The following is a 23,616-nucleotide window of genomic DNA, read 5'->3' as shown; positions in this document are numbered from 1 at the left end:
TACGTGTAACGAGCATACTACGGCAAATGGAGAAGATGACGGACCGAGTAAGATAGGGAGAGAAAGTGACCCCGGCCCGATTCGAACGGACAACCTTCTGATCTGGAGTCAGATGCGCTACCGTTGCGCCACAGGGCCTTATGATATATTTATCCCGGAGTATGTCTGTTCTCATTCAGAAACGATAAGTATCCAATGTGGTTCTGACGGTAAGTTCCATCCTTCCTACCCCCTACCTCGATGTCAACCCATACACTGTGGCGAGTTTCCCAGCATAGCCAATGCAGAGCCTGTGAAACACGTTAGTAATTTCAAGCATTCTTCTTATCAGTACTTTCCTCTATTCGCGCGCCTCAGATCCCACCCGTGTTGCTGAGGGCCAGAGTATAGACTTTGTCTGTTTGGACGGCTTTACTGAGCAGACCATGGGTTTTGAAGTTAAATGCATCAATGTACGTTAAGGAATGATGTGATCACTATGAACTTGTAATGAATTGTCAGATTGATGGTCACGTGCATTGGGATGTCCCCCTCCGATCGCCATGTAATACCTCACTTGTCTCTACTCGCTTCCTATTCCGTTACTATTAGGTATTGCACGGAAATGTGGACAACTCGAGCGATTCGATGATGCTCACCAGACCCACTTTGGAAAGAACATGACTTACCGTTATCCATCGAAAGTCCCTTTTGCATGTGAGCACTCTCAAGTAGTAGTAGCATCCCGACGACAGTAGGGAACTATGAAAGGTGCTCCCGGTTACGCTCTTGGTGGGGACAAGACTCGGCATCAGTTTACTGCTGCTTGCACCATAACTGGTGTATGGGAGTATGACAGAGGGAGTGATCGATGCGAGCCGGTCATATGTGGTAATGAAGATACCCTGCCGCCGTTGCCCTGCTCATAGTTTAATACTACTTACTGCTTAGGTGATATCAACGATGTCCCCAAGGAGATGAAGCAATTCGCCACAGCAGTTATAACAACAAGGGTAGCTGCTTCTGGTGAACAGTGCATAAGCTTATTGTCTTACTCTTAGATACTACGGCTCGGTGAAAGAATGGACTTTGCCTGTGATGAGGGTGATATTATTACTACCATTCTTGGAATGTAAAGGTAGCCTTGTGTCGATCAGGAGCCTATGTTGCGGGCACCAATAGGGAACACAGCACATACACCATCCAATGCAGTAGCTCGGGAGACTTTCAGTGGGCTCATGGATATACCTCCGGATGTGAGCCACCCTCCTATATCTGACCGTAGAATGATCCCTGTCAAGGCATTAAACCTTGTGGGCCTCTATTACCAATCAAGAACGGTAGATTAACATACCCACAAGGCGTGAGTCCAGGCGATATTGTCGAGAGCCCGACCACAGTCGTGTACATGTGCAGTGAAGGGCACACTCTAGGTGCAGCTGGGGGATGCCATATCGAATTCTAGAGAGTGTTTTCAATCCAGGTGGAAGAGTAGAAGGGGAGGTTAAGTTCGAACAGCAATGCCATGCAGACGGGAATCTATCCCCAGAAGCCCACCCACCTCCATGTGAGCTCGTCGTAAGTTATCATCATAACTATCACAACTGTTGCTACTGATAACATGCTGGTAATGACCTCAGAAATGCGGTCAAGCTCCTGAGGTCCCTCATGGGGAGGTATCACAGGCAAGTGGACCTAAGATATTCACCTACAAGGATGAAGTGAAGTACACTTGTGAGGAGGGCACTACACATAATGGCCTGGCCATGGCTAAGGGAGGAAAGGCAACGTTGCTCATCACATGTAGGTGCTGCTGCTGCTGCTCGTCGTCGTTGTCTTCTCCACCTACTCCTACAGTCATCACTCTTCTGCATATTATCCTATTCAGGTGGGATCCATGGTTGGGGTATCAGAGACAGTGATCATGGTGATTGGTTATCGAGGTTGCAGCCTCCCTTAGCATGCACTCCTCCAAGGTGTGCACAAAAGCTACCTGATATAGTCAATGCGGTAGTGAAGTTGAATGATGGTGATGTTGATAGTGTACTCATATAAGGACTCATAGGTACCAAGCACAGGCTACAATGCCGGCGATAGGCTACTCCTGAATGATAGTGTGGACTATAAATGCAATCTTGGTTATACACCTAAGAAAGAGGTCAACAGGGAGAGATGGTGGTGGTGGTGGTTCATGAGAGGATACTTGAACTTCCATGAACAGTCTGCGAAGAGATGATTACGATTCTTATTGTCCTTAGGGCCGCCGGACTGGTACCATCTCGTGCAGTACAGAAGGCGATTTGGAAGTTACAATGGACGACTTTGAATGTGTATGGGATATATTCGTTCTCTACCATGTATGTTATTATCATCATAGGTCCCTTTGGTTTGCCCCCTTCTGCCTACTATCATGTACCATGGTACACTACTTGGTCCTGCAGCACGAGAGGCTTACAATGCAACTCCAAGTAGTGAGTTACTTATATCTTCCAAGCCTGTATATCTTATATATCATAGGAGTTTACCAGTGCCCCGATCGATGGACCCCCGACAAAGTCTCAGTCCAGTGTGGAGCTGATGGTCACTATCACACAGTTGGGCCCAATAATTTCCAAATAGGCGATCCACAGACCACACGGTAAGGCATTCGATGAGATAAGTTACGATGATGATGATATCAATCAGTTACCCCATGTGCCAACCCCCGAGATGTAAGGCTTCTGATATCCCAACCGACTGGGTAAAGGAGGCAGCAACAAGTAACTCCATACACAGCAGCTTCCCTCAGGCTCATATCTCAATACGAAGTCGTCAACAAACAGGAGACTTTATCTCGGGAACTTCATACAAGGTTAAATGCCAACAAGGATTCGGTACACTAAAGATCGCCAATACGTTACCGGTTCGATGCAATGATAATTCCCAATGGGAAATTGACGGGAATCCCGAGGAGTATAGTAACGATGGATTGATAGGATGTAAGTGCATGATGTAACTCGTTAGGATAATGCTTATGCAGGTACTGAGGCTTTCACTGGGACAGGCGAATATACACCAGAAATATGGCCACCTCCTGTCCTCTATAGTTGACAACATGATAATCGAACGATCATCGACGTATTCATATTTGGGGTTGCGTTGATTCCAATCATCACCGAACATGTCGACATCTCATGGGAGTGGATAGTCGATTGATAAAACGACGAGTGGGGCTTCCTTTCCCATCATCCCGTATTCGAGAGGAGAATGGAGTGCATCATTCTCCACCTACCACCCTCTCGGAAATCGACGACTCAACATTAAAGGGTAAACGGATTCGGTAACGGATTTTAATTTTTCGTTAACAACATATTTCATAATACCTTAGGACGACTCCCATTAAGGATTGAAGAGTAATGGCAAGTAATCGAGTGATCCATTTACAGCAATTTACCTTATGTTTCGACTGTAGCAGGGGAGGGCATGATGTACTCCATTCGGTCAAGTAGAGCCGCCAGCTGACACTCCGAGAGACACACGTCACAACACTAACCCCGGATAATTTATATATTTCATGTAAGCAACCACGGATGATACAACACTAGAAGGCAATCGTTGTCCGGTCATCGGTTGCGTTTAAGGGATCGATGCAAAAAGAATCCATTTATCACAGAATCGATCACCACCCATGAGTGGAAACGATGGATCTTAAGGTTAGTACCCTCACCACACCATGAGCTTGAGAAACCCTAACAACGTTATACCAGTCCCTCAGCCTCAAGTGTAAGTTTGATAATAATCCGGTACCCATCCCATACCTGTGCTCATCAGTTCCTCTATTGTAGGAGTTTACCGTCTAAAAGCTCTATAATTACTGTCACACCTCTAGTCTGTGATAGATCACCACGCATAGCGTATTATATCAGATAGTAGTGTAAGAGTCCGCTTGATAACAACAATACGACAAACAGCAACGTCGATAACCACAATAGAAGGGCCCATTCTTGGCGAGTGAATACATTATTTCACCAACATCAGCTTCGCGTTCAGCATATATTATCTCTCTCGACCCGACTCTGCTAATGGCTATGATAACTATAACGCAACGAGTAGAAGGAGAGGGGAAGGAACATAAAGCAACGTCAGAAATCTGGTATTTGGTACAAACTAATTCTGAGTCGCCAACTTGATATCAACTCATGAATGTAACTAGAAATGCCACCACTATTATATATACTCATAAGATCCTTTTGCCATCTCTCTGACGCCCTTTGATGGGAAGTCTCCTCGGGATACCACCAGGGATGCTTACTGAGGTCGAACACTACTACACATGAGACATGAGTATTCCTTACGCTCTTATCCGATCCAATGCGTCAAATATCTCCTTATTCCGCAGCTTCAACTCACTGTTATCGGCATTCTCTACCATACCATTGTCAATTAGCTTTTGAAGTACTCCCTTTGTAAAATGCTGACAGCATCGATCAATGGTCATTCCTCCATCGACCATAAGACCATTATCAATTTGTCGAGTAGATTCCCAAACATCGGCAAGGCTAATATTATCCCCCTTGGACTCGTACTCATGTCCCTCTTCATTAAAGTTCTCCCAGAAGGCTCGATATCGGAACCATACACCACCATCAGCCGTCTTATCTAGTAACAGTTGAGCTCCTACACCTGGACACCCCTTCTGACAGGCCCCACGATATTTCCGATCAGTGTAGTCTGTATCGAAGGCTATCACAGTATGTCGAGCCCCCATTAACCATCCTATCATACCAAGCTTTGCTGATCTTGATATCTCTCTTGCTGAGTGTACTAATGGCCAGAAATAGCTCCAGTTTTGATGATGCCATATTCCACTTAGAGTAGGCAAAGGGCCTGGTAGATAGTGTTCACAATGGACAGGGACACACTTAAAGGTTTCCTTATGATGAGTGATGGCATTGGTATACATTTCCAAAGACTTGGGTATTGGCATTTTCGTGAAGAGTTTGCCTTGATGCATGAATACTTCATGCATACCATTATAGAGTGGCCAGGAAAGGTTAATCTCCACGATCAAAGGATCGACATCTGTCGACTTGAGAGGATAACGAATGAGCGATCGAATACCTGTTACTTTATCGGGATCATCGAAATCATCACCAGTGAGATCATTCCACATTCGTCGAGGATCCTTAATCATGATCCTAGACGACGACTCTCGACCACATCCTATAATACCGCCACCCTTAGTGTACTCCTCCTCCTTATCATCACCTTTCAATGGCAAATGACGTATCTTACCCATAACTCCGGTTATACATCTCTCAAGTGCATCAATAGTATCAGAATAGAATACCACTTTATTATCATCATCATGGTCTTCTAGTCTCACACAAAGATGCCTTTTCAATGACTCAATTGATGGTAAAGGGTCAATAAGGAGTGATGCCATGCTAATGATGATGATGATGCAGTGAATAATACAAAACTGATGATGATTACGATCATAACGACGACGACGACGACGACGACGAGGAGGAGGAGGCTATGATGATGATGAGGAATGATATACACTACATATCTCCGTATTACTATAGATACCAAGAACAGCTATTTATTATGGGCTTATATCAAGTGAGAGGGTCCCTAAGAATATAGATCCTAGTAACCACTGAGGAAGAATTTAACCACGACACTGTAGAGAATGTATTAGCACAGTGTTGTCCATCAGCAGCACTCTGTAGATCGACGGATACATAGACCTCTCCTCTATAACGTAACACTCTAGCTGCGGATACGTATTGGTAATAAGTCAACCTCCCATCTGATCATCATCATCCTCATCTGCTGCTGCTGCGGGATCTATCGGTTGACCAAACTCTGAGATAATTTAATGTCGCTACTGGGAATTGAACCTGCGTCGTCCCCCTTATCACCTTGTTCCCATTTACCAAGATCCTCATGAAGTCTTATCCACTTCTCCTTAAAGACCTTGATAGCAGCCATAACAATATCCTCTGGTGGTCTAGCACCAGTAGACTCAACAGTAAAGTGTACCTTAAGGAGTGGGTAAAGCAGTAGTCAATATATCCTTCATCTTACCACATCAGTCCGTTGCTTAACGGTAATCATGCCTTTAGCTTTGAAATCATAGTTCGCTTTAGTCACACATTCATCGCAAAAACTGACAACAACCATAGTTCCCTATCATCATCATCATCATTCCTCCTGTTCTTCTGCTTCTTCCTCTTCCCTATCCTACTCGCATAGATCCTTCCTCACTACTTGTATACGATCAGCTGCATCCAAATCCAAAACCCTCTTAGGACATGACCTCACAATAGCTTTCCTTTCAGCTACTGATAGCTTCTCATACTCTATTGCTCTATCTATTGTTATCACAGGCTCGTACTGAATAACAATATTATTCGATAAGATAAGAATTCATATAATCATCATTACTCGGATAGCAACAGTGCCAGTAGGATTCCATTTAGCATGCATTTTACCAACACCCTTCCGTGCTTCCATATGCATCGTTAATTGTTGATTTCTCCGCAACTTAGCAATAACAATACCATTACGCCTCTAAGACATGCATAATGATGATGAGCAGATGAGTAACACAAATAATAGTACATTCTCCTCTTCAGTCTTAGTCCTATCCCATAAGGGTACTGGTAATGGTCTTCTTGATTCTGGTATCGATGTCCCTATTATCAATACTCATATATTAGCAGTATAACAATGTTAATGGTATTACCCTGATCAACTGGTTGAATATCTAAATGTGTTACATCAGTAACACCATGATCTTCTGCTATAACATCTAGAGTGTATCTACATTGACATTTATAATGCCTCTACTTTAAACTTTAACTCACTTAACAGTGCAGTTAGGACATGATGAGTAGCATTGACAATCCTTAGGATCACTATAACTGTCCACTTCCTTAGAATTGATAGGCAGTAACCCCAGACGATGTGCTACGAACTACATGAGAATATCTCCCATAACGACGTGATTGTCAATGATACTACCTCATCGAATAGAGGACTACTATTCTCCTCAATAGTAACCGTATCAATAGCTAATGTCGGTACCTAGGTTTGGTGATGATAATGATAAAGGAAGAGGAGGATGGCTTGGTATACATTACTACCTCGGCTATCATAATCCTTCTCAATGCATTGGCTATTGCCTGATTCGCATTGAATATAGTAAATTTAATGAGATCTGCTGTAAGCATTGTGACCTGATAATAATATAAAGATGTATTGTATGATAATGCTATTAATACCTCAATCACAGGCATAGGTGGTGGATTCTTCTTCCCAGATGATGTCATTAGGTTAACAAACACTACTAATGATATACTCATGTCAATCATGTCTGCCCAGCTTCCTCCTCCTCATCAACAGGTATCAAGATATATTCAATATCATTTACCCTAATAGAAGGTCCTGTAGCCGGTAGAAACCCTCTCTCGCTACCAAGCCTCTCGCTAGATGGCTCTGAAAGGTATATAAGGTGGACTGTAGAATAATTAGGAAGGGGGCGGGGGCAGGTGCCGATAACTTGACGAATCTACTCGAGTTCGAATGACAACGGCGCTCGCCACTTGTACAGTATAAGAAGTATAGTCGATGACGTTGAAAGCTCTATTGGGCATCCTGATCGACTCAGGATTAAGCATGATCGTGATTGGTATACCTCGATTCAACTCGTGGTCGTTTTATATTATGGCGGCCAACACATGGTGAGGTTATGGTCAATGAGAGCCCTACGGTTGTTGTTGAAGAGAGAGCGGGTAAGGGAAATAAGGATTAGGGCGATGATATTCTCCACATAAACCGTTCCAGCTGGAACGTCTACATACTGTTATAAGGACTCTATAAGCTCGACTCTTTATAGACTCTCAAGTATTGATATTCACCAATATGCATCCTACTACCCCAACATGAACAACAACAACAACATTCGAATGATTTGTGGAATAAGTCGAGTTTGCTGCACTTAGGACGAAGTCTTCATCCTACCACTGTAGCATGCTCCTGGATAAGACCGTGTATGAATAACTCGTTGAGATTGACATTAACTGAGATGATGATGCATCATTCACATGTCATCAATACATCATTATATCATCGCATCGTGAATCATACTTCTCAGGAGGAATACTAACTAAATATGATACCACTACAGCATAGATGATTGAATGAATGATGATGAGGAGGATTCCACACCATAAAGTACTATGTGACAGTTTGAAATCAACAAACGGAAGCGGGAGTTACCAATATGATAAACTGATACACAAGTTAGTGTAGTTCGTTTAATCTCGTTATCGAATGATATGTTCATTAGGAATCCAGTATGTTGATGATAGATGTGTAGTTAGACTTAGTTCGGTTCACTCGCTCACTTATAGTTAACCTCCCTACCTTTCCTAGATATAACACTCTTTCGAGAAAATAGTAGTGATGATGATATTGGGGTATATGAACTTAGCATGAGGAACTATGGTGTTGTGATAATATGCAGATGAGTCGTGATTATAGAAGATATAGTAGAAGGGATAAAACGCACCTACCTGCTATCCGAATAGTCATCACTAACTGCAAGGAATATGCAGGCCTTCAACATATACAAATGATATTGACGATGATAGTGGTGATATCTATCGAAGTCTTGACTAAAGAGTGAACAACAGCTATAGTGGATCACCGTAATGTAGACGATGATGCGGCACACATGATGCTTATGTTATTACAATAATAGCAGGATATGATTCAACCTTAAAAGCAGCGATATTGCTAGTATTGGTGGCCACCACACCTGTTCTGTTAGAAGTAGTAGCCAAACCCCAAGTCTTATATAGAGATATCCTCATTGATGGATCATCCTTATAATACTTAATATCAACAACGACAGAGCATCATAAGAGGCACACAATACAATAAATAGAAATGATGATGACTGTAATATGAGTGCATCATGATAGTACATGAATAACCAAGCCTTAATCAATCCAGGGCTGCATGGAGGTTCCGTCTATTCTCCTCTTCGATAACGATCCTTTGTATCTCCTCTACTACCTTCTCTCGTGCATGACCATGACTAATAACCTCTAATAGAATGCTCATGGCTAACTTCACGCGCCATGAAATTGATATATCGAGTACTGCGAGATAGTAACAAAGGCATTCTGAGGTAGATATGATGGTACTCTTCTTCTTTTTCGCAGCGTTGGGGATATTCCCTAAAGCACATCTTATGTTATGGGTCGATAAGGGCATTGAGCATTACAAGTTGTTCCATCATTCATGAGGTATTCCCTCAAATAAAGAAGAGATTCAATAAGGTGTGGTACGAGATGAGATCGAACCTCTTGAAGAACTCTCCTTATCTATCATCATATCGATCTCAATCTCAAGTTATCGATACTACTACTACCTCAATGGATCGATGACCATCAACATTGCATATAGCCCTTTCTATTCTTTGCTTTATGAGATCTTCTATATGAACCCTATTCACCCTAGTCTGGATAGGTAAAGTCTGCTGAGTTAAAACTATACGATAGCCGTGCTCCGTGCTGGCCTGTTGTTGGTATTCGATGCTTGACATCTAGTGTCTATAATATACCATGTTGATAATAGATTCCTCACATTCCTATTAGACTGTTGTTCTTTCTTCTCAACTGCTTTTATTGCCTTTTTCACTAGCTCTCTTCTAAGCCTCATATTATCATGTTTAACCCCACAAGTAGCATCCTTCATCACTTCAATAATAGCCTACAATGTTAACAAGATACTATATGGGTTATTCTCTCAGTGATAATGACAGAGGCTGCTGTGGTGTTCCTGGTGTTGTTAAGTTACCTTAGGATCCGCTTCATTAGACTCCTCATTCTCTTGTGATACATACCAAGCATCTAATTCCTCCTTAACTTCTTTAATAAAGTTATCATGGCAGCATCGTTGAGTAAAGCTGTCAACCTTGGAAGGGATCACATCCCTCCATAGAGTATTAAATGTAACAGGCTAAAGATGATGATACAGTACTACAAGTAGTATGAACATGATACTACTACTACAGACTTACAATAGATCTAAGAACATTCCGTCCACTTTGAACAATAGACTCTCTACATATCTTGTGATGTTGTATCACGATCTGTATTGGGGTTAGTATCCAAAAGAAAGCCACCATGGGTACCTCATCTAGTAATCTTCTACTAACTGTGTCGTGCCCCTTCACTCTCTCATATGCTAGGTCTTCTCTATTTATGTTACTTCGAATATGTGCCTAACAATTACTAAGGTCGGCGGCGGCGGCCTAGATCGATATGCTTACTGTAATATCGTTAATACTATCTTTGAATGATTGTATTCTACTATGATCTATACATATGGTAGTAGTAGTCTCATTAGAATTATCCTCCCTGCCATAGGTATTATCAACACCATAATGATGTAATACTACTGTATAGTCCTAGCAGCAACTGATGGTACGTCTACAGTGAGGAGGTGATTAATCGATGATGTGGTAGAATGATTGAGTATCTCCTAAACGGTATGTAGATAATAGCAGAGTTCTCTTCTAGTACTGACCATATTCTTAGTGAATAATATAGTTAGAGTATCACCACTAGTAATAAGTCCTTCTGCTATCATGTGTTCTCTCTCTATCATCATCTTGGCTTCCTTCTCTTTCTTATTACGATATATATCCAATTCCGCTGACATAATGAGGGATCTCTGTCGTCTAGATAATAGAGTATTAAGCCTCTAACCTTAATAATAGTCCTACCTATATTCATCGATCTCTAGCTGTATATCCCTGGCTATTCCCTCTACTGTATGCATCATACGTTTTATACCCTTCGCATACGTTGTGCGCGGACTTGGAGTTCGATCGCGTGCGCCTCCGCCGCCGCAGCAGCAGCACAAGATACGCCTTGGAACGGCTGCCATGTTAAATGATCATGTGTATGGATTACACTGTCCATGTGTGGATGTAGTAACCTTAGCAACGACATCATTGATCTACTTTTCCCCCTCCCTTGTATCTAGTGTTATATTATCGACGTTTGTCTAACTCTTGTTAAGTGTGATATGTGATTTTAGACTAAAGTAATTGTAGTAGTTGTGTTGTAGTATGAAGGTATGGGAAGATTGAATGCGTACCTATGTTGTAATGGTCATTACCTTAGTAATATGATGTACTACTGGTCGGTGGACTCTTGATATAACATTGCTCGCTAGCTTCACTATACACCACCTCCTCTACTAGCCCTTACTATGTACTTTCGAGGTATACCCCTTGTGTTCATACTCCAACACAATACCAGTTGCCCAATAGTATTCTCATATGATGGCTACTAGTAGTATGGATGAATCGTTGTATCCTTCTCCTTCTACAAATGATGATGATATAGAGTCTAGACAAGCTATTACTACTTCTAGTAGAAGGCTTACTAAGTGATATACGGCTCATTCTGTGATATACTATACGATATTCGAATAGATATCGACTATGGCATTTTGATGAGATGAGAGGTTCATCAGACCCAGATGCAGAGCAAGGGTAGTATTAGTAATTCAATCATTATAACCTTATCATCATTATACTTCAGGCATCAGATGGTGTCACCTTTACTATTCTATTTTGGAGGAGCACTTGATATTGGCTTTACATCAACATGTAGGTATATCCTTGTATATAACATATCACTTGTTTATAGGTACATTGATAGCAGCAGGAGTTGACTTGCGTGTACGAGATAAGTCGGTATCAAGTATCATGAGTACTATTGGTCTTGCTGTTGTGGTAGCATTGAATGTAGGAATAGACACTTTTGGTGATAAGAATGATTATGATTAGTAGTAGTAACGATGATTATTTAGGAAGTGATCGTGCAGCTATACATCATTATAATCATGAATTCTCTCGAGAACGATGGGAACATGATATAGCTCCTGAGCATGAAGTGGAGGTAATAGTAGTAATAATAATAACACAGTCTTCTACTTCCTATTAGGAGTATATCAATTATGCTACTAACATTGGAGTACCTACTGCTGACGCTGAGAAGATAGCACTTATGATGGTAGTAATTATGATATTAATAGTGATAGTATCTATGAATAGATTCAACATCAACAACTATCCATACCACATCATCTGGTATTTGAATTGGGTTTACTACGACCATCGTGCTATCATCAACCGGAGTACTTTGCAGCCTCTAGAGTTGCAGGTAAGTAGTACACATAGTAGTAGTTAGTGTGTTGTTATGATCTTTAGGTATTATTCTTGGTTTCCTCTCAGCAGTTGGTATAGCTTCTATTATACCTAGTAACAGGAGTATATCTAGTCTGGTAGGGTATAGAATAATATAAATGATAAACTAACTACTTTATTATTAGGGTATGATGTGGCTTTGTGGTAGTATGGTATTACCATTATTACGTTATAGGCATTTGTGGAATCTACCACAATTCAAACGATTCGTCCTAACTCAGAGTAATGGTGTATAAATCTTTGTAGTCCACTACTACTACTCCATCTTCTAGGTGCATATTTTGGTGCTATCCTCCTCTCAGCGAGAAGGATTCACTCTTTCCACTGTGAATGATAATATGAAGGTGGTCGATTAATGATAAAACATTTATTTATGATAGTAAGATGTTATAACAACACCAAGTCCATCATGCACAATTGTAGGAGGTTTCATATCTTCTCAACGTAGATCATTGATCATATACTCCTGTTGCTGTTAGTGCTATCATCAAAAGGGAAGGGGTTCGCGAGGGAGAATATCACTGTTCAGTTATATCCTTACTATCCCTATTATCGAGTATTAGTCTCTAGAAGGCAACCTTGTGATGATGAGCATGGTGCTACTAATGAGCAAATGCATATTATGGGGCATGTACTGTTACAATACTAGTAATCAGCAAAATAAGGCTTCGACTAAAGTTCACATGGTATTGGTTATAGGATAGGAGGATTATTAATAAAGCTAGTAGTAGTAGCATATGTCCAGTACTGAAGGTGAGGATAACATTAGAGAGGATTCTCCTATTCATCCATACTTGATGATAATAGATATAGATAGGGTGTATGATGATAGTATTCATCACGATATCTGCCTTCCTCTCCTCTATCACTACTACTACTACTACTACCCCAACAACAAGAAGAACAACTCATTATTACACCAATACTGTTCATTTGATAATTATCCAGATATGTGGGATTATTCAATTATGATGACAAGGTATGATACACTATTGGTCAATGGTGGGTCTTAGTTGGGGAATAAGACTACCAAGGGGGCTCGATGATGAGCAGCTGCTGCTGCTGCTGCTGCTCATTTTAGAATATACATGAAGGATATCTTTCGATTAAGAAACTATCTGCGTGGGAATCGAACCTACGACTAATTCGAATAGAGACATTATTCATTTTATCATGTCCATAACTGATCGAGCCCCATCCTAATTGAAGAGGGCGTAGTAGTAGTAGTAGTAGTAGTAGTAGTAGTAGTACTCCTATCCACTTTGACGGCCTCTTCTTCCTCTTTTCACCAATATATAACACACCCTCCACTGCAGGGTGGCCTATCATATCCTCTTATAGGAATTAAATATACAAAGACTTCACGTCATGTTACAACAGCATCGATGCTACTCCCACACGTGTATATGCGCGGCGCAGTGCCTCGTCCGCGTACCGTCTGTGTGCGTGCAAGGTGGTACTATCCAATTCCATAGCAATCATAGTTACGACGACAGAGTGATAATGTTGTTATCGTGATAGTGTTCGATTATAGTGTTGTTGACCTATTACGCATAATGGGTCCTCGTAAGAAGCCAGTGGTATCTCCTCAACCTACGAAAGGTAGTCTTAGTACCTATACACGGAGGGAGCCCCTTCATCATGATGATAATGTTGGATATGATGAAGATGATGATGATGACATCGACCATACCAAAGATGATAATGATCTGGTAGGGCCGGAGGAAGAGGAGGAGAATACTTCATTGGAGGAGTTTGATGAGGTTGAAGTTAAGGTAGGGTCTAGGAGGATTTAACTACCTACAGCATATAGTATAGGGAATTGATTGTTGGCTCCATCCTCCTCCTTATCGTGGTCGTCATGGTAATGATGATGATGCTGGATACTATGTGGATGAGTCGATGTTGTTGCTACCACAAGAGATGAAGGATAGGTTAACTGGATGGAAGAGGATACATGTATTGATACTAATGATTAAGTATCTTTATTGATAATAACAGGTTGATGGTACTCTTATGGATATTCCAATGTCATATGATGATACTACAGGTGTACATCACCAACAACAACTGCTACTGCAACAACCTTCTACAGTAAGTATAATACATCATCCTTCTTGTGGGTTAATATAACCCGAATGTAGGATATACTATCAGTCAAGGATCAACTACTACTAAACCATGATGTGATGATGACAGCCAAGGAGAAGGAGGAGGTGAGTACTCATGATCATAAGCATGGTACCTCATCATGACTATTATCAACATAATAGGATGGGAAGGTGGTTACAGTCCCCGAAAGCTGCATCCTATCACGTATGCAGTATTATACTCGTAAGGCTCACTTGGAAGATATAGGCTGCCAGATGCATCATCATCATCAGCAGTCATCATCATCATCATCATCGATAAGTAGGGAGGATGGTTAAGAGTATGAGTATGTTATAGTAGTAGGTATATGGTTGGCATCTAATATATCCCTTGTTGCTCGTCATGAAGAGTACATACAAGAGGGATGCTTCTTATGGGAGCTTATACATCCTCAGGTTCTATTACTACTCATACTACTACTATTCATTTATACTTAGATTAACCTCAATGATATAGAGAAGAGATCTGAAGTAGAGGGATCATCATCAACAACAACAACACCTCATGTAAGTAGTTGTATTAGTAGTACTCCCTCTTCCTCTTTTCTATGTTGTCATCAGACATCATCATCATCATCATTCGGATATCCTATATATAACCCGAATGGGAGGTATATAGTAAAGCTGTATTATGAGGATAGATGGAGGAGGATAGAAGTAGTAATAAGTGGAGTAGGTATACTATAGATGATCATGTTAGATTGATGACCTCATGCCAATGACCTCAACGACCACTCTCACAACTACCTCATCATTATCATCAAACCCTCCTTCTCATCTCATGTTACCCCGAGCTCATGATGGAGGTCTCTGGCCTGCTATATTGTGCAAGGCTCTACTCAAATTAGCCTCTATAAGTAATGTTATACACTAACAACAGTAGAGTATAATAACCAATTAGACCATGAACATCATCTTTTTGAATTAGGTGGTTACAATGGTGATAACTTAATGATGGAATTTGATGTAATATCAGCTCTAACAGGATGGTGTAGGAGGACACATCTATCATCGAATCGAACTCTATCCCAAGAACTCTCAACAGAAATAGCTAGCCATAGTCTATTCCTCTCCATCGATCACATACCTCTAGACGTTGGTCAGGGAAAAAGAAGAAGAAGAAAAAGCGATACTGAGGTAGAGAATAAGAACACTAGTTGTCGCTGCAATAGGATAGTATTAGTAGGTAGTAGTACCCTGCCGATGGAGTGTGCATCGAGTCGAGGATATTAACATACATGATGATGATAATAGTAGTAGTAAATGCTATACTCTTATACAGTTAGCCAAACTACATTCTAATATGAGGCCTATAGGGAGTGTATCAGGATCATTGAGGTCATTACGACTTGTTATTGTTATCTAATAACACTTATTGCTATTTAGCCGGGCACGTCGAGTATTGATAGATGGTGATGATGACTCAGAAGTAGAGGAGGAGGTAGAGGAGGAGGAGGAGGATATACTCAGTAGTTTGCTACTACTACTACTACCACCACCACTGCTGCTGCTGCTACCCACAGTTCAGGGACTACCTGCTCATTATCATTTAGGTCATGGGGACAGCGTTATTAGTAATGCATCATCAAACTCCTCTCATACACCATCACATTATTCCTCTTCGGGTGAGCAGTATACATTCCCTATCGTAGTTAACATCTCTGCATCATCATCATCATTGTCTAGACGAGTCCTATCCTACTTGTACTCCCTCCTCTTCTTCCTCATCCCTACTAGATGGGAGTAGTATACCTATTGATCCTCGACAACTAAGCATACTTGACGGTAAGATGATCATCATCATCATTAAGGTTGGGGGGTATTAAGATGAATAAACATAGTCCAATCTGTAGAGCGTCATAGAGGGAGTAGTATTATGAAATGGAGGGAGTTGAAGGATGATGAGGGATGTTGGATGGATATCACTGCTATAGAAGGATGCTCCTCATACTCTGTCTACTCACCTTATGTTATTACTGCTAATCATACTATCACTGGGACTCAAAAGGATGAGGGGATCCTCTCTCAACAACACAACTATATGGAGGTATGTTACTACTACTACTACTACTACTATTGCTGCTCCTAACACAACATGGATCGATAAACAGCAGGTGTATTAGGTATCAATAGACAGCCAGGAGGATGGAGTATGGCTGATAGCACAGTTGGTATCATCATCATCATCATCAAGGCACACTACTGAGGTGATTATTATCCTCACAACAATATCCCCTTTATCCTTCTTGTGCTTGCTCTCAGGAGATGTCTAAGGAGAGGTCATTGGTTATATCGTCATTCCTTTCTCAACCTTCATCATCTGATAAGAGCCTTACTACTCCTACTAGTGCTCTACATCCTATACTACAATTAGATGATGATAAGCCCTATGGAGTAACATACCATGATACTACTACTACCCTCTCTGATGGATGTCATAGGATGTGTAGGTATATTGGATGGATAGGATCAACAAGGATCATGCAACGTCATCATCATCATACTGTAGGAGCACTCTCCACTTACATGCCTCCCACCATCTCCAACATCTACGAATATGTCTTATGAAGGCTTATGATGGTGGTGGTGGTTATACTCATAATAATAATAATGATTCTGTGCTTTATGGTACCATACAATTCCACACTGATGTTAAAAGGGCTGCTGCTGCTGCTATTGCATCATATCATCATAGTCATCATAGTGCTGATGATGATGATGATCCTCGAGAGGACACTACCCCATTGGTCCTACTCCTTAATATGAATACTCCTACTCCTTCTCCTAGGGTTGGATATCATTGTTTATCAAGAACTGTTATTCATCAATCAAGTGAGGGAACATATATGAGGATCTTTATTGATGGAGACATCATCCCTCCATCAATAGGGATGTACATCACTTGTTACAAGATCCTACATCCTAGTCAGCCTACTCTACTACCTAGTGAATGCATCTTTGATCTCCTACCACTCCTTCCTCATCATGACTATCTAATACCTCCACATGGTACTTATATGTTCATCATTGATACATTCGATAGTATACAACACCTGAAGTGTATAAGAGTTTATGGTGCTCTTGGTATGAGTAGTAGTAGCAGCAATAGCCAGCAACAACAGCAGTTATTGAATGATGAATCGAGTAGTAGTGGAGATGATAGTGAGGTCGTCATCACCCATCGTATGGTATGGAAGGAGGAGGGTGTTACTCCCAAGCCTCCTCATTATGTTATACTACGAGAGAGGATTACACTCATCCCTCATAATGCTACTACTACTTCTAATAATAACAACCTATTGGTATCGATAGGCATACAATACTATACACCACAATGGTATACTGCAACAGCAGCAACAGCAACAGCAGCCTCGTGCCGCCGTATTCGAGGCCGACTATTAGTCCAGAGACCACCACCACCACCTTCATCGACTGCTGCTGCTGCTGCTGTTGCTGATCCTCATGATGATAGTAACGTTGAAGCTTATGGTACACTCAATGTTTGGCGACAATGTATTGATATTATTACTGAGGTCTGGGCCGATCAGGAGGAGGAGAAGAAGAAGAAGAAGGGGCATCATCATTATCATCGTCCTACTACTACTATCAGGTTACCTTATCTTAATCTTTCCCCTGGTGTTGTTTATATTATCGAATGTTGTCTTGATGGTGATTCTCTATCACATTATAGTGATTCCCTACCTTCCCAAGGGTACTGGACTTTGGCTGCTCACTGGGTAGGTCATGCTGCTACTGGCGTAGAAGATGATACTGTATTAGAGATAGGAAGGGATACTATGCAGGAAGATCTTGAGGCACTATGTAGAGATAGATGGGCACTGGGGAATCCAGATAGAGCACAGAAAGCTGCTACTTCTAGGAAAACATATCATGACTGTATTGTAAATAATATCAGTAAAATAACAACACCAAGAGGCTGCTCGATGATGAGTATGGAAGACCCTCATCATAGTGATAGACGAGTAAGGGCATTCCTATATGATACTGTACAGCACATGGTGACATCGTGTGAGGACGCCTATAGAGTGGATCCACTGGATACATCAAGGAGGGTGATTTTGGATAAGGAACTGCATAGGGATGTTGATAATGATATGGGTATATGGGATGTTATGATGAGAGAGGAGCTTAGACAGTGTTATACAAACACAAATATTGATCATCCGATTAAACTCAATACTATCATTAAGAGTAATACTATTGGTATCATATCGGAAGAATCGGGTCCAACACGTGGTGATATACGGCACTTTATGAAGAAGAGAATTCAGTGTGTTGAGGAGGTGAAGAAATATCTACTACCATCTACAAACGATCAGTTATCGTTGGATGATGTTATGATTAGGCTGAGGGAACTTGTAGAAGATGGAAAAAGAATGAATGTACTGAGGATTGAACCCGAGACCTTCGATAAGGCATGTAGAAAGTTATCTTTGTTTGAACTCATCCATACAGTATGTAAAGTGTCCTCGACTGAAGGTGGTATCGATGATAGTACGGATCTTGCTCAACTGGCCGACCACTTCAATAAAGCAGAGGAACTGATAGACTCTCTTATCACAGCTGGGGTTTATATAGATGAGGATAAGGTGAAGGAAGTATTGGCTAATGCCGAGAAGGAAATACTTAAAGTAACTGATCCATGGCTCTATGATGATCGGGAGGAAGATTGTCCATGATATACCGTCTTGTTAATACTTACATCCTGTTGAGTTGCAGCACCAATCTAGTGGTAGTACTACCTTATACATCCATATAACTTGAAACCTAGCATTTACCAACAGTATCGTTTATTATACCCAGAGAGTTGAACTCTGGAGTTACAATGTTATCCGTTGATAACATCCTGCTGCACCCATCATGATAATTATGTTGTTCTCAGTAATGACTAACTTATAGGGGTATACAACCGTTTACCACGGAACAGGTTATCTTTAGAGCTCTCGATGTTAAAACAATGATGGTAATACTACTCCGTAGCCCATGGTCGACCTCCTACAACATCCGCTATGATACTACTCTTCTATATACTAGGAATACAACACAGGAGTGTATCAGCATATCCATCAACGACCGTATTAGAATGTATCATCATGCAGTACATTATCATTGGTGAGAGAACTCTTCTCAAAAGTTACGTATCCAGCAGCTACTATCGGTATGGTAGTAACTGGGGTATTAACTTCATCATCTTCACTCCCGGTTCCATAACGACGATGCTTTGCAATCTATAATATGAGATAATAAGAATAAAGAATATATCAATAAACCTACATAGGAGTTGATACAACTCCTTAAACGTCGGTGTTGTGAACTAACAGCTGCGATTGCTCCTCCTCCTCCTCCTGCTCCTGCTGCTGCACATTGATACATATCCATTATGGAACTTGATGCCTCCTCTTTAGCCTCTTGATTAGATAATGACAATTCATCAGGTGAAAGGAAGATTGCTACTGTCTTAAAGGATACTGTTGGGAAGGATGATGATACTGTATCTACTATAATCTAAATTATACGAATAATGATACCAGGACTTACTACCATATGATGACCCTGATACGGCACGATTGTTGATGTATACTAAAGCGATATAATCCTTATCAGGGCGGAGATCAGGGAGTGCTAATGACAATAAGAAGAAGAAGGAGTGGTACTACTATGTGAATAATACCTCGTTCCTCATCACATGAACCGAATAGTAGACGTATAGGGAGGGTCTTATCCAGCTTATCAATTGATTTACGGATAATATCCGACGATGGTGAGCTCAAATCCAACACTTTTCCAGTGTCATTACCTACCAAGTATTATCATATCATATACGTGCTACTCGTTATAACATACTCGTAATAGACGATGCAATATATGAAGGTTTGAAGGCTTTAGAACATGTAAAGCTCTGTGAAGGGACATCCAGCCCCCATCCTCTTCTATGGGATAATAGTCTTATCCCCTTCTCACTCGATGATGATGATGATGATGATGATGATGAACACTCCCGTCTTGATATCATAGCCTATAAAGACTGTGATCATGATGATGATGAAGTAATTAAGTATTACATATCCACGTGGTATATAACATAAAGTATAGTATCCAGCATTATTAGCCCTATTATTGTGCTTACTATTACTACTATCACCACCATCAATAACATCTGCATTATAATATTATATATTATTCATACTACTAATAAACCTTACTAGTGGTTACTACTGATTTGTCCGATACTTCATGTCTTAACTGCCCTCTCATAGTACTAGTGGAGCTAGGTGTTGATAATATCTATCATTAGGATTATGATGATGATGACGACTAGTATTACTGGCGATCCTACTCCTCCTCCCCTTAGAGCTGATATTGATAACTTATCTATTCCCACATCTTCATCATCAGACCTATCTCAATATAATCCTTATGATGATATTATTCTATTGTCTTACGGTATATCATCCCAACTCTGTAATAAGAAGCTACTACTACTACTCGATGGCAACTTTTGAGTCCTACCATTACCATGTCTTGAAGAAGATGAGGACCTACAAGTAGTAGCATTAATGACTATGAACTTCATACAAGGTATTACTCATCCCATTTTCCTTGTCCACTTATATTATTATTATCATATATAAGTGTAATATAACCAACAGCTAAAGTGGCTCCATCTTCCCCATCACCATCTCTACCAGCATCACTCTAATCATTAATAACAAGAGTAATAGATATGTTCTCATTACTATTATTATTACCATATCATTAATACATTGTGATGGGCTCTTCTTATTCTTCTTTTTGTTGTTGTGATTCTCCCGATGACCACAGTGATCTATATACATGAGAGTGTTTACTATATCACTTCTCCTCCTATTCATAACATCATATCCACCAGCATGAAAGAAGAATTGGATAGGGTAGAATAGTATTACAGTCTTATAAGATACAATACTCGATGATGATGATGATGTACCTTAGATATACAAGCTCCTATGAAGAGCAATAGTGGACAATAGTGATGTTTACCAATAATGGTAGTAGCATGATGTTGATCTATTCTGTCCATACCATCCCTTTCAGCATTACTATTAACAATAACCAATGCCATATAATCATTATGATCATCTAGATCAGGTAGACCTAATACACCATATACTACTACTATTAATTAATACTACTACTCTTAGTATCTCCTAAACAATCATTAAATAGCATATGTAAGGTAGTATCCTTATCCATTGAGGTAAGAGTGTTCCTTAATGTTCCCTCATTGGTGAAATCCAAAGTCTTCCCTATTTTCTGTATTGGCTGATTACCTGAGTATTATAATAATAATGATGACTTCCTCCTCCTCTTCCTCTCCTACTATTCCTACTATTACCATATATAAAGTCAATAACATTAGATGGTGTAAGCCTCCTTGAACATGATAATTGAGCATCAGGTGCGGTAAGGGGGGATGGGTTAGAAGAAGAAGAGCTTTCATCATCATCACTGTTCAACATCATAGAGGATGGACATATCCTCCGTGATAAGGATGCCTAATGATGGTCTTCATAATTACGTGTATTATTGAGTATTGTATTACTGTTGATCCCTTAGGAAAGTAACATGTAATAACATCAAAGCTAATATTATCATCATCATCATCCACGTGTCCCTCATCCTTATCATCACCTCGTAGTAATAGTGTAGTACGACCTAATACATACCTATCAACAATATCCTAGTAATACCTCTTTACTACTCATTAACGATGATGTTTGAGTCGTCTTCGTCGTGGTCGGCTGTATACTACGATGAATAACCCCACTCATATTGGGAGTATTCTTATTGTCAGTGATAGGCGCCTATACAATAGTATAGAGTATAACTCTTCTTATTATTATGCTTACCATTAAAGGTATCCTATCTGGTTGGTCGGTATCATCTACTATTATAGGATATCTAATAAAGATCATCATCACATTAACATACAACGATTATCTTTATTATTACCCTTTATTATCCCATACCTCTAAAAGACTACTATCATGTTGAGTCGGGTTAGATTCATGATGATGATGATGCCTGATAGTAAGGACTACTAGTACTATTGATTAAGTAATACCACCACCTTCTTCGAGGGTTTCGCCTTATCTCGTTATCTGTTTCCTTACCTCTCAATGAGCCCAATGTTAAGAATGATAACATATCATCATCAATAGAGTGAGTAATGGTAGATAGTAGTAAACACTGAGCATTATATCATCATCCCATCATATACCATATTATTACCAGTAAGCATCGCAGCAGCATCCTCCTTATAGGAATAATAAGACAATTATTATCAATTAATTATAATGGCTAACAGAGGACGTATATGCATACTCAATATGGGTCGTCGTAGGTATAGGTTGTGCAGTAATGGCGCGCGCCCTGATGATCGATATTATGACACCTGGGGCCGTATGCGGATCCTGATGCAACAGGTGAGTCAGAGTATTTACTCAGATGAAAAAATCAGATGGTGAGTAATAACCCCTGATTCACTGATTTTTTACTCTGGAGCGAAAAATCAGGATCATCGCGAGGACATGTGGATCTCTGAGCTGATTCGAGAATCTAAAGTTGATTTTTTGGCTGATTAATACTCTTACTCAATATGCCTTGCTCATGAGGCTGATTTTTCGGGTGATTCCATTGAATCTGAGTATTTTCGAGAATCAGGGAATCAGAGTTTGAATCAGACATTTTTGACAAGACGAAGATTATAGTCGCTACGCCCCACAACCGAAAGTGACAATTTCAAGAAAGGAAGAAAACGTTACTGTACGAGGGTTGAACCTGGTAGATTCGCCCCGAATGCATGCACATTTCCCGTTGCGTTACAGCAATGATAAAATTTCGGAAGAAGATCTTCTGTCGCACTTGTACACATCCGTACTTCAAACTTTTCAATATGTTCACTCGGAATCAACTAACTCTGGGTTTCTAACTCAGAAGTTCTAAGAGGAAGCTCAGCGCTAGAGCTTCCTTCTAGAGCTTCCTTTGATAACCGGTAGCGTGATCGGGTGTCGTTATCGGACAATCCCTCAAGAGGATCGACGAAGGGCATTTATTGTTTTTATGAACAATTAATTGAATTAAGGAATGCGTAGTTCACAGTGTGAACTTCACACCGTGTGGCTGCATGTACCACATGCGCTA

General features: G+C 40.5%; 5 protein-coding genes and 1 non-coding gene across 6 annotated transcripts; 2 read left to right on the top strand and 4 right to left on the bottom strand.

The window, feature by feature from the left end:
* Nucleotides 1–66: 66 nt before the first annotated feature.
* Nucleotides 67–138, bottom strand: Pmar_PMAR011768. The gene has a single exon. It is a non-coding gene; the product is annotated as a tRNA-Trp (tRNA).
* Nucleotides 139–4,076: 3,938 nt separating this feature from the next.
* Pmar_PMAR011767 (hypothetical protein) lies at nucleotides 4,077–5,442 on the bottom strand. The gene is made up of 2 exons (XM_002773859.1): nucleotides 4,314–5,442; nucleotides 4,077–4,269 (listed from the first exon to the last, which is right to left on the bottom strand). The coding sequence occupies exons 1-2, from the start codon at nucleotides 5,402–5,404 to the stop codon at nucleotides 4,101–4,103; spliced, it is 1,260 nt and encodes a 419-aa protein (XP_002773905.1). The 5' UTR covers nucleotides 5,405–5,442; the 3' UTR covers nucleotides 4,077–4,100.
* Nucleotides 5,443–5,745: 303 nt separating this feature from the next.
* Pmar_PMAR011766 (conjugation stage-specific protein, putative) lies at nucleotides 5,746–7,320 on the bottom strand. The gene is made up of 11 exons (XM_002773858.1): nucleotides 7,254–7,320; nucleotides 7,116–7,208; nucleotides 6,994–7,056; nucleotides 6,837–6,946; nucleotides 6,716–6,792; nucleotides 6,592–6,665; nucleotides 6,415–6,540; nucleotides 6,215–6,363; nucleotides 6,055–6,136; nucleotides 5,889–6,009; nucleotides 5,746–5,832 (listed from the first exon to the last, which is right to left on the bottom strand). The coding sequence occupies exons 1-11, from the start codon at nucleotides 7,299–7,301 to the stop codon at nucleotides 5,765–5,767; spliced, it is 1,011 nt and encodes a 336-aa protein (XP_002773904.1). The 5' UTR covers nucleotides 7,302–7,320; the 3' UTR covers nucleotides 5,746–5,764.
* A 3,998-nt stretch (nucleotides 7,321–11,318) lies between these two features.
* Pmar_PMAR011765 (hypothetical protein) lies at nucleotides 11,319–12,618 on the top strand (the record flags this gene model as incomplete). The annotated part of the gene is made up of 9 exons (XM_002773857.1): nucleotides 11,319–11,439; nucleotides 11,486–11,545; nucleotides 11,595–11,662; nucleotides 11,703–11,819; nucleotides 11,866–11,954; nucleotides 12,000–12,068; nucleotides 12,110–12,218; nucleotides 12,266–12,339; nucleotides 12,535–12,618. Exons 1-9 carry the CDS (start codon nucleotides 11,330–11,332, stop codon nucleotides 12,616–12,618), a joined length of 780 nt encoding a protein of 259 aa, XP_002773903.1. The 5' UTR covers nucleotides 11,319–11,329.
* A 6,191-nt stretch (nucleotides 12,619–18,809) lies between these two features.
* Pmar_PMAR011764 (hypothetical protein) lies at nucleotides 18,810–19,112 on the top strand (the record flags this gene model as incomplete). The annotated part of the gene is made up of 1 exon (XM_002773856.1): nucleotides 18,810–19,112. The coding sequence occupies one exon, from the start codon at nucleotides 18,810–18,812 to the stop codon at nucleotides 19,110–19,112; it is 303 nt and encodes a 100-aa protein (XP_002773902.1).
* Nucleotides 19,113–19,891: 779 nt separating this feature from the next.
* Nucleotides 19,892–21,932, bottom strand: Pmar_PMAR011763 (hypothetical protein; the record flags this gene model as incomplete). The annotated part of the gene is made up of 7 exons (XM_002773855.1): nucleotides 19,892–19,928; nucleotides 19,986–20,055; nucleotides 20,105–20,230; nucleotides 20,637–20,718; nucleotides 21,183–21,259; nucleotides 21,609–21,743; nucleotides 21,809–21,932. 7 exons carry the CDS (start codon nucleotides 21,930–21,932, stop codon nucleotides 19,892–19,894), a joined length of 651 nt encoding a protein of 216 aa, XP_002773901.1.
* Between the last annotated feature and the right edge of the window lie 1,684 nt (nucleotides 21,933–23,616).

The sequence above is a fragment of the Perkinsus marinus genome, assembly GCF_000006405.1.
Source record: "Perkinsus marinus ATCC 50983 genomic scaffold scf_1104296958712, whole genome shotgun sequence".
Lineage (NCBI taxonomy): Eukaryota > Perkinsozoa > Perkinsida > Perkinsidae > Perkinsus > Perkinsus marinus.
This window is presented reverse-complemented; position numbering and strand designations above follow the sequence as displayed.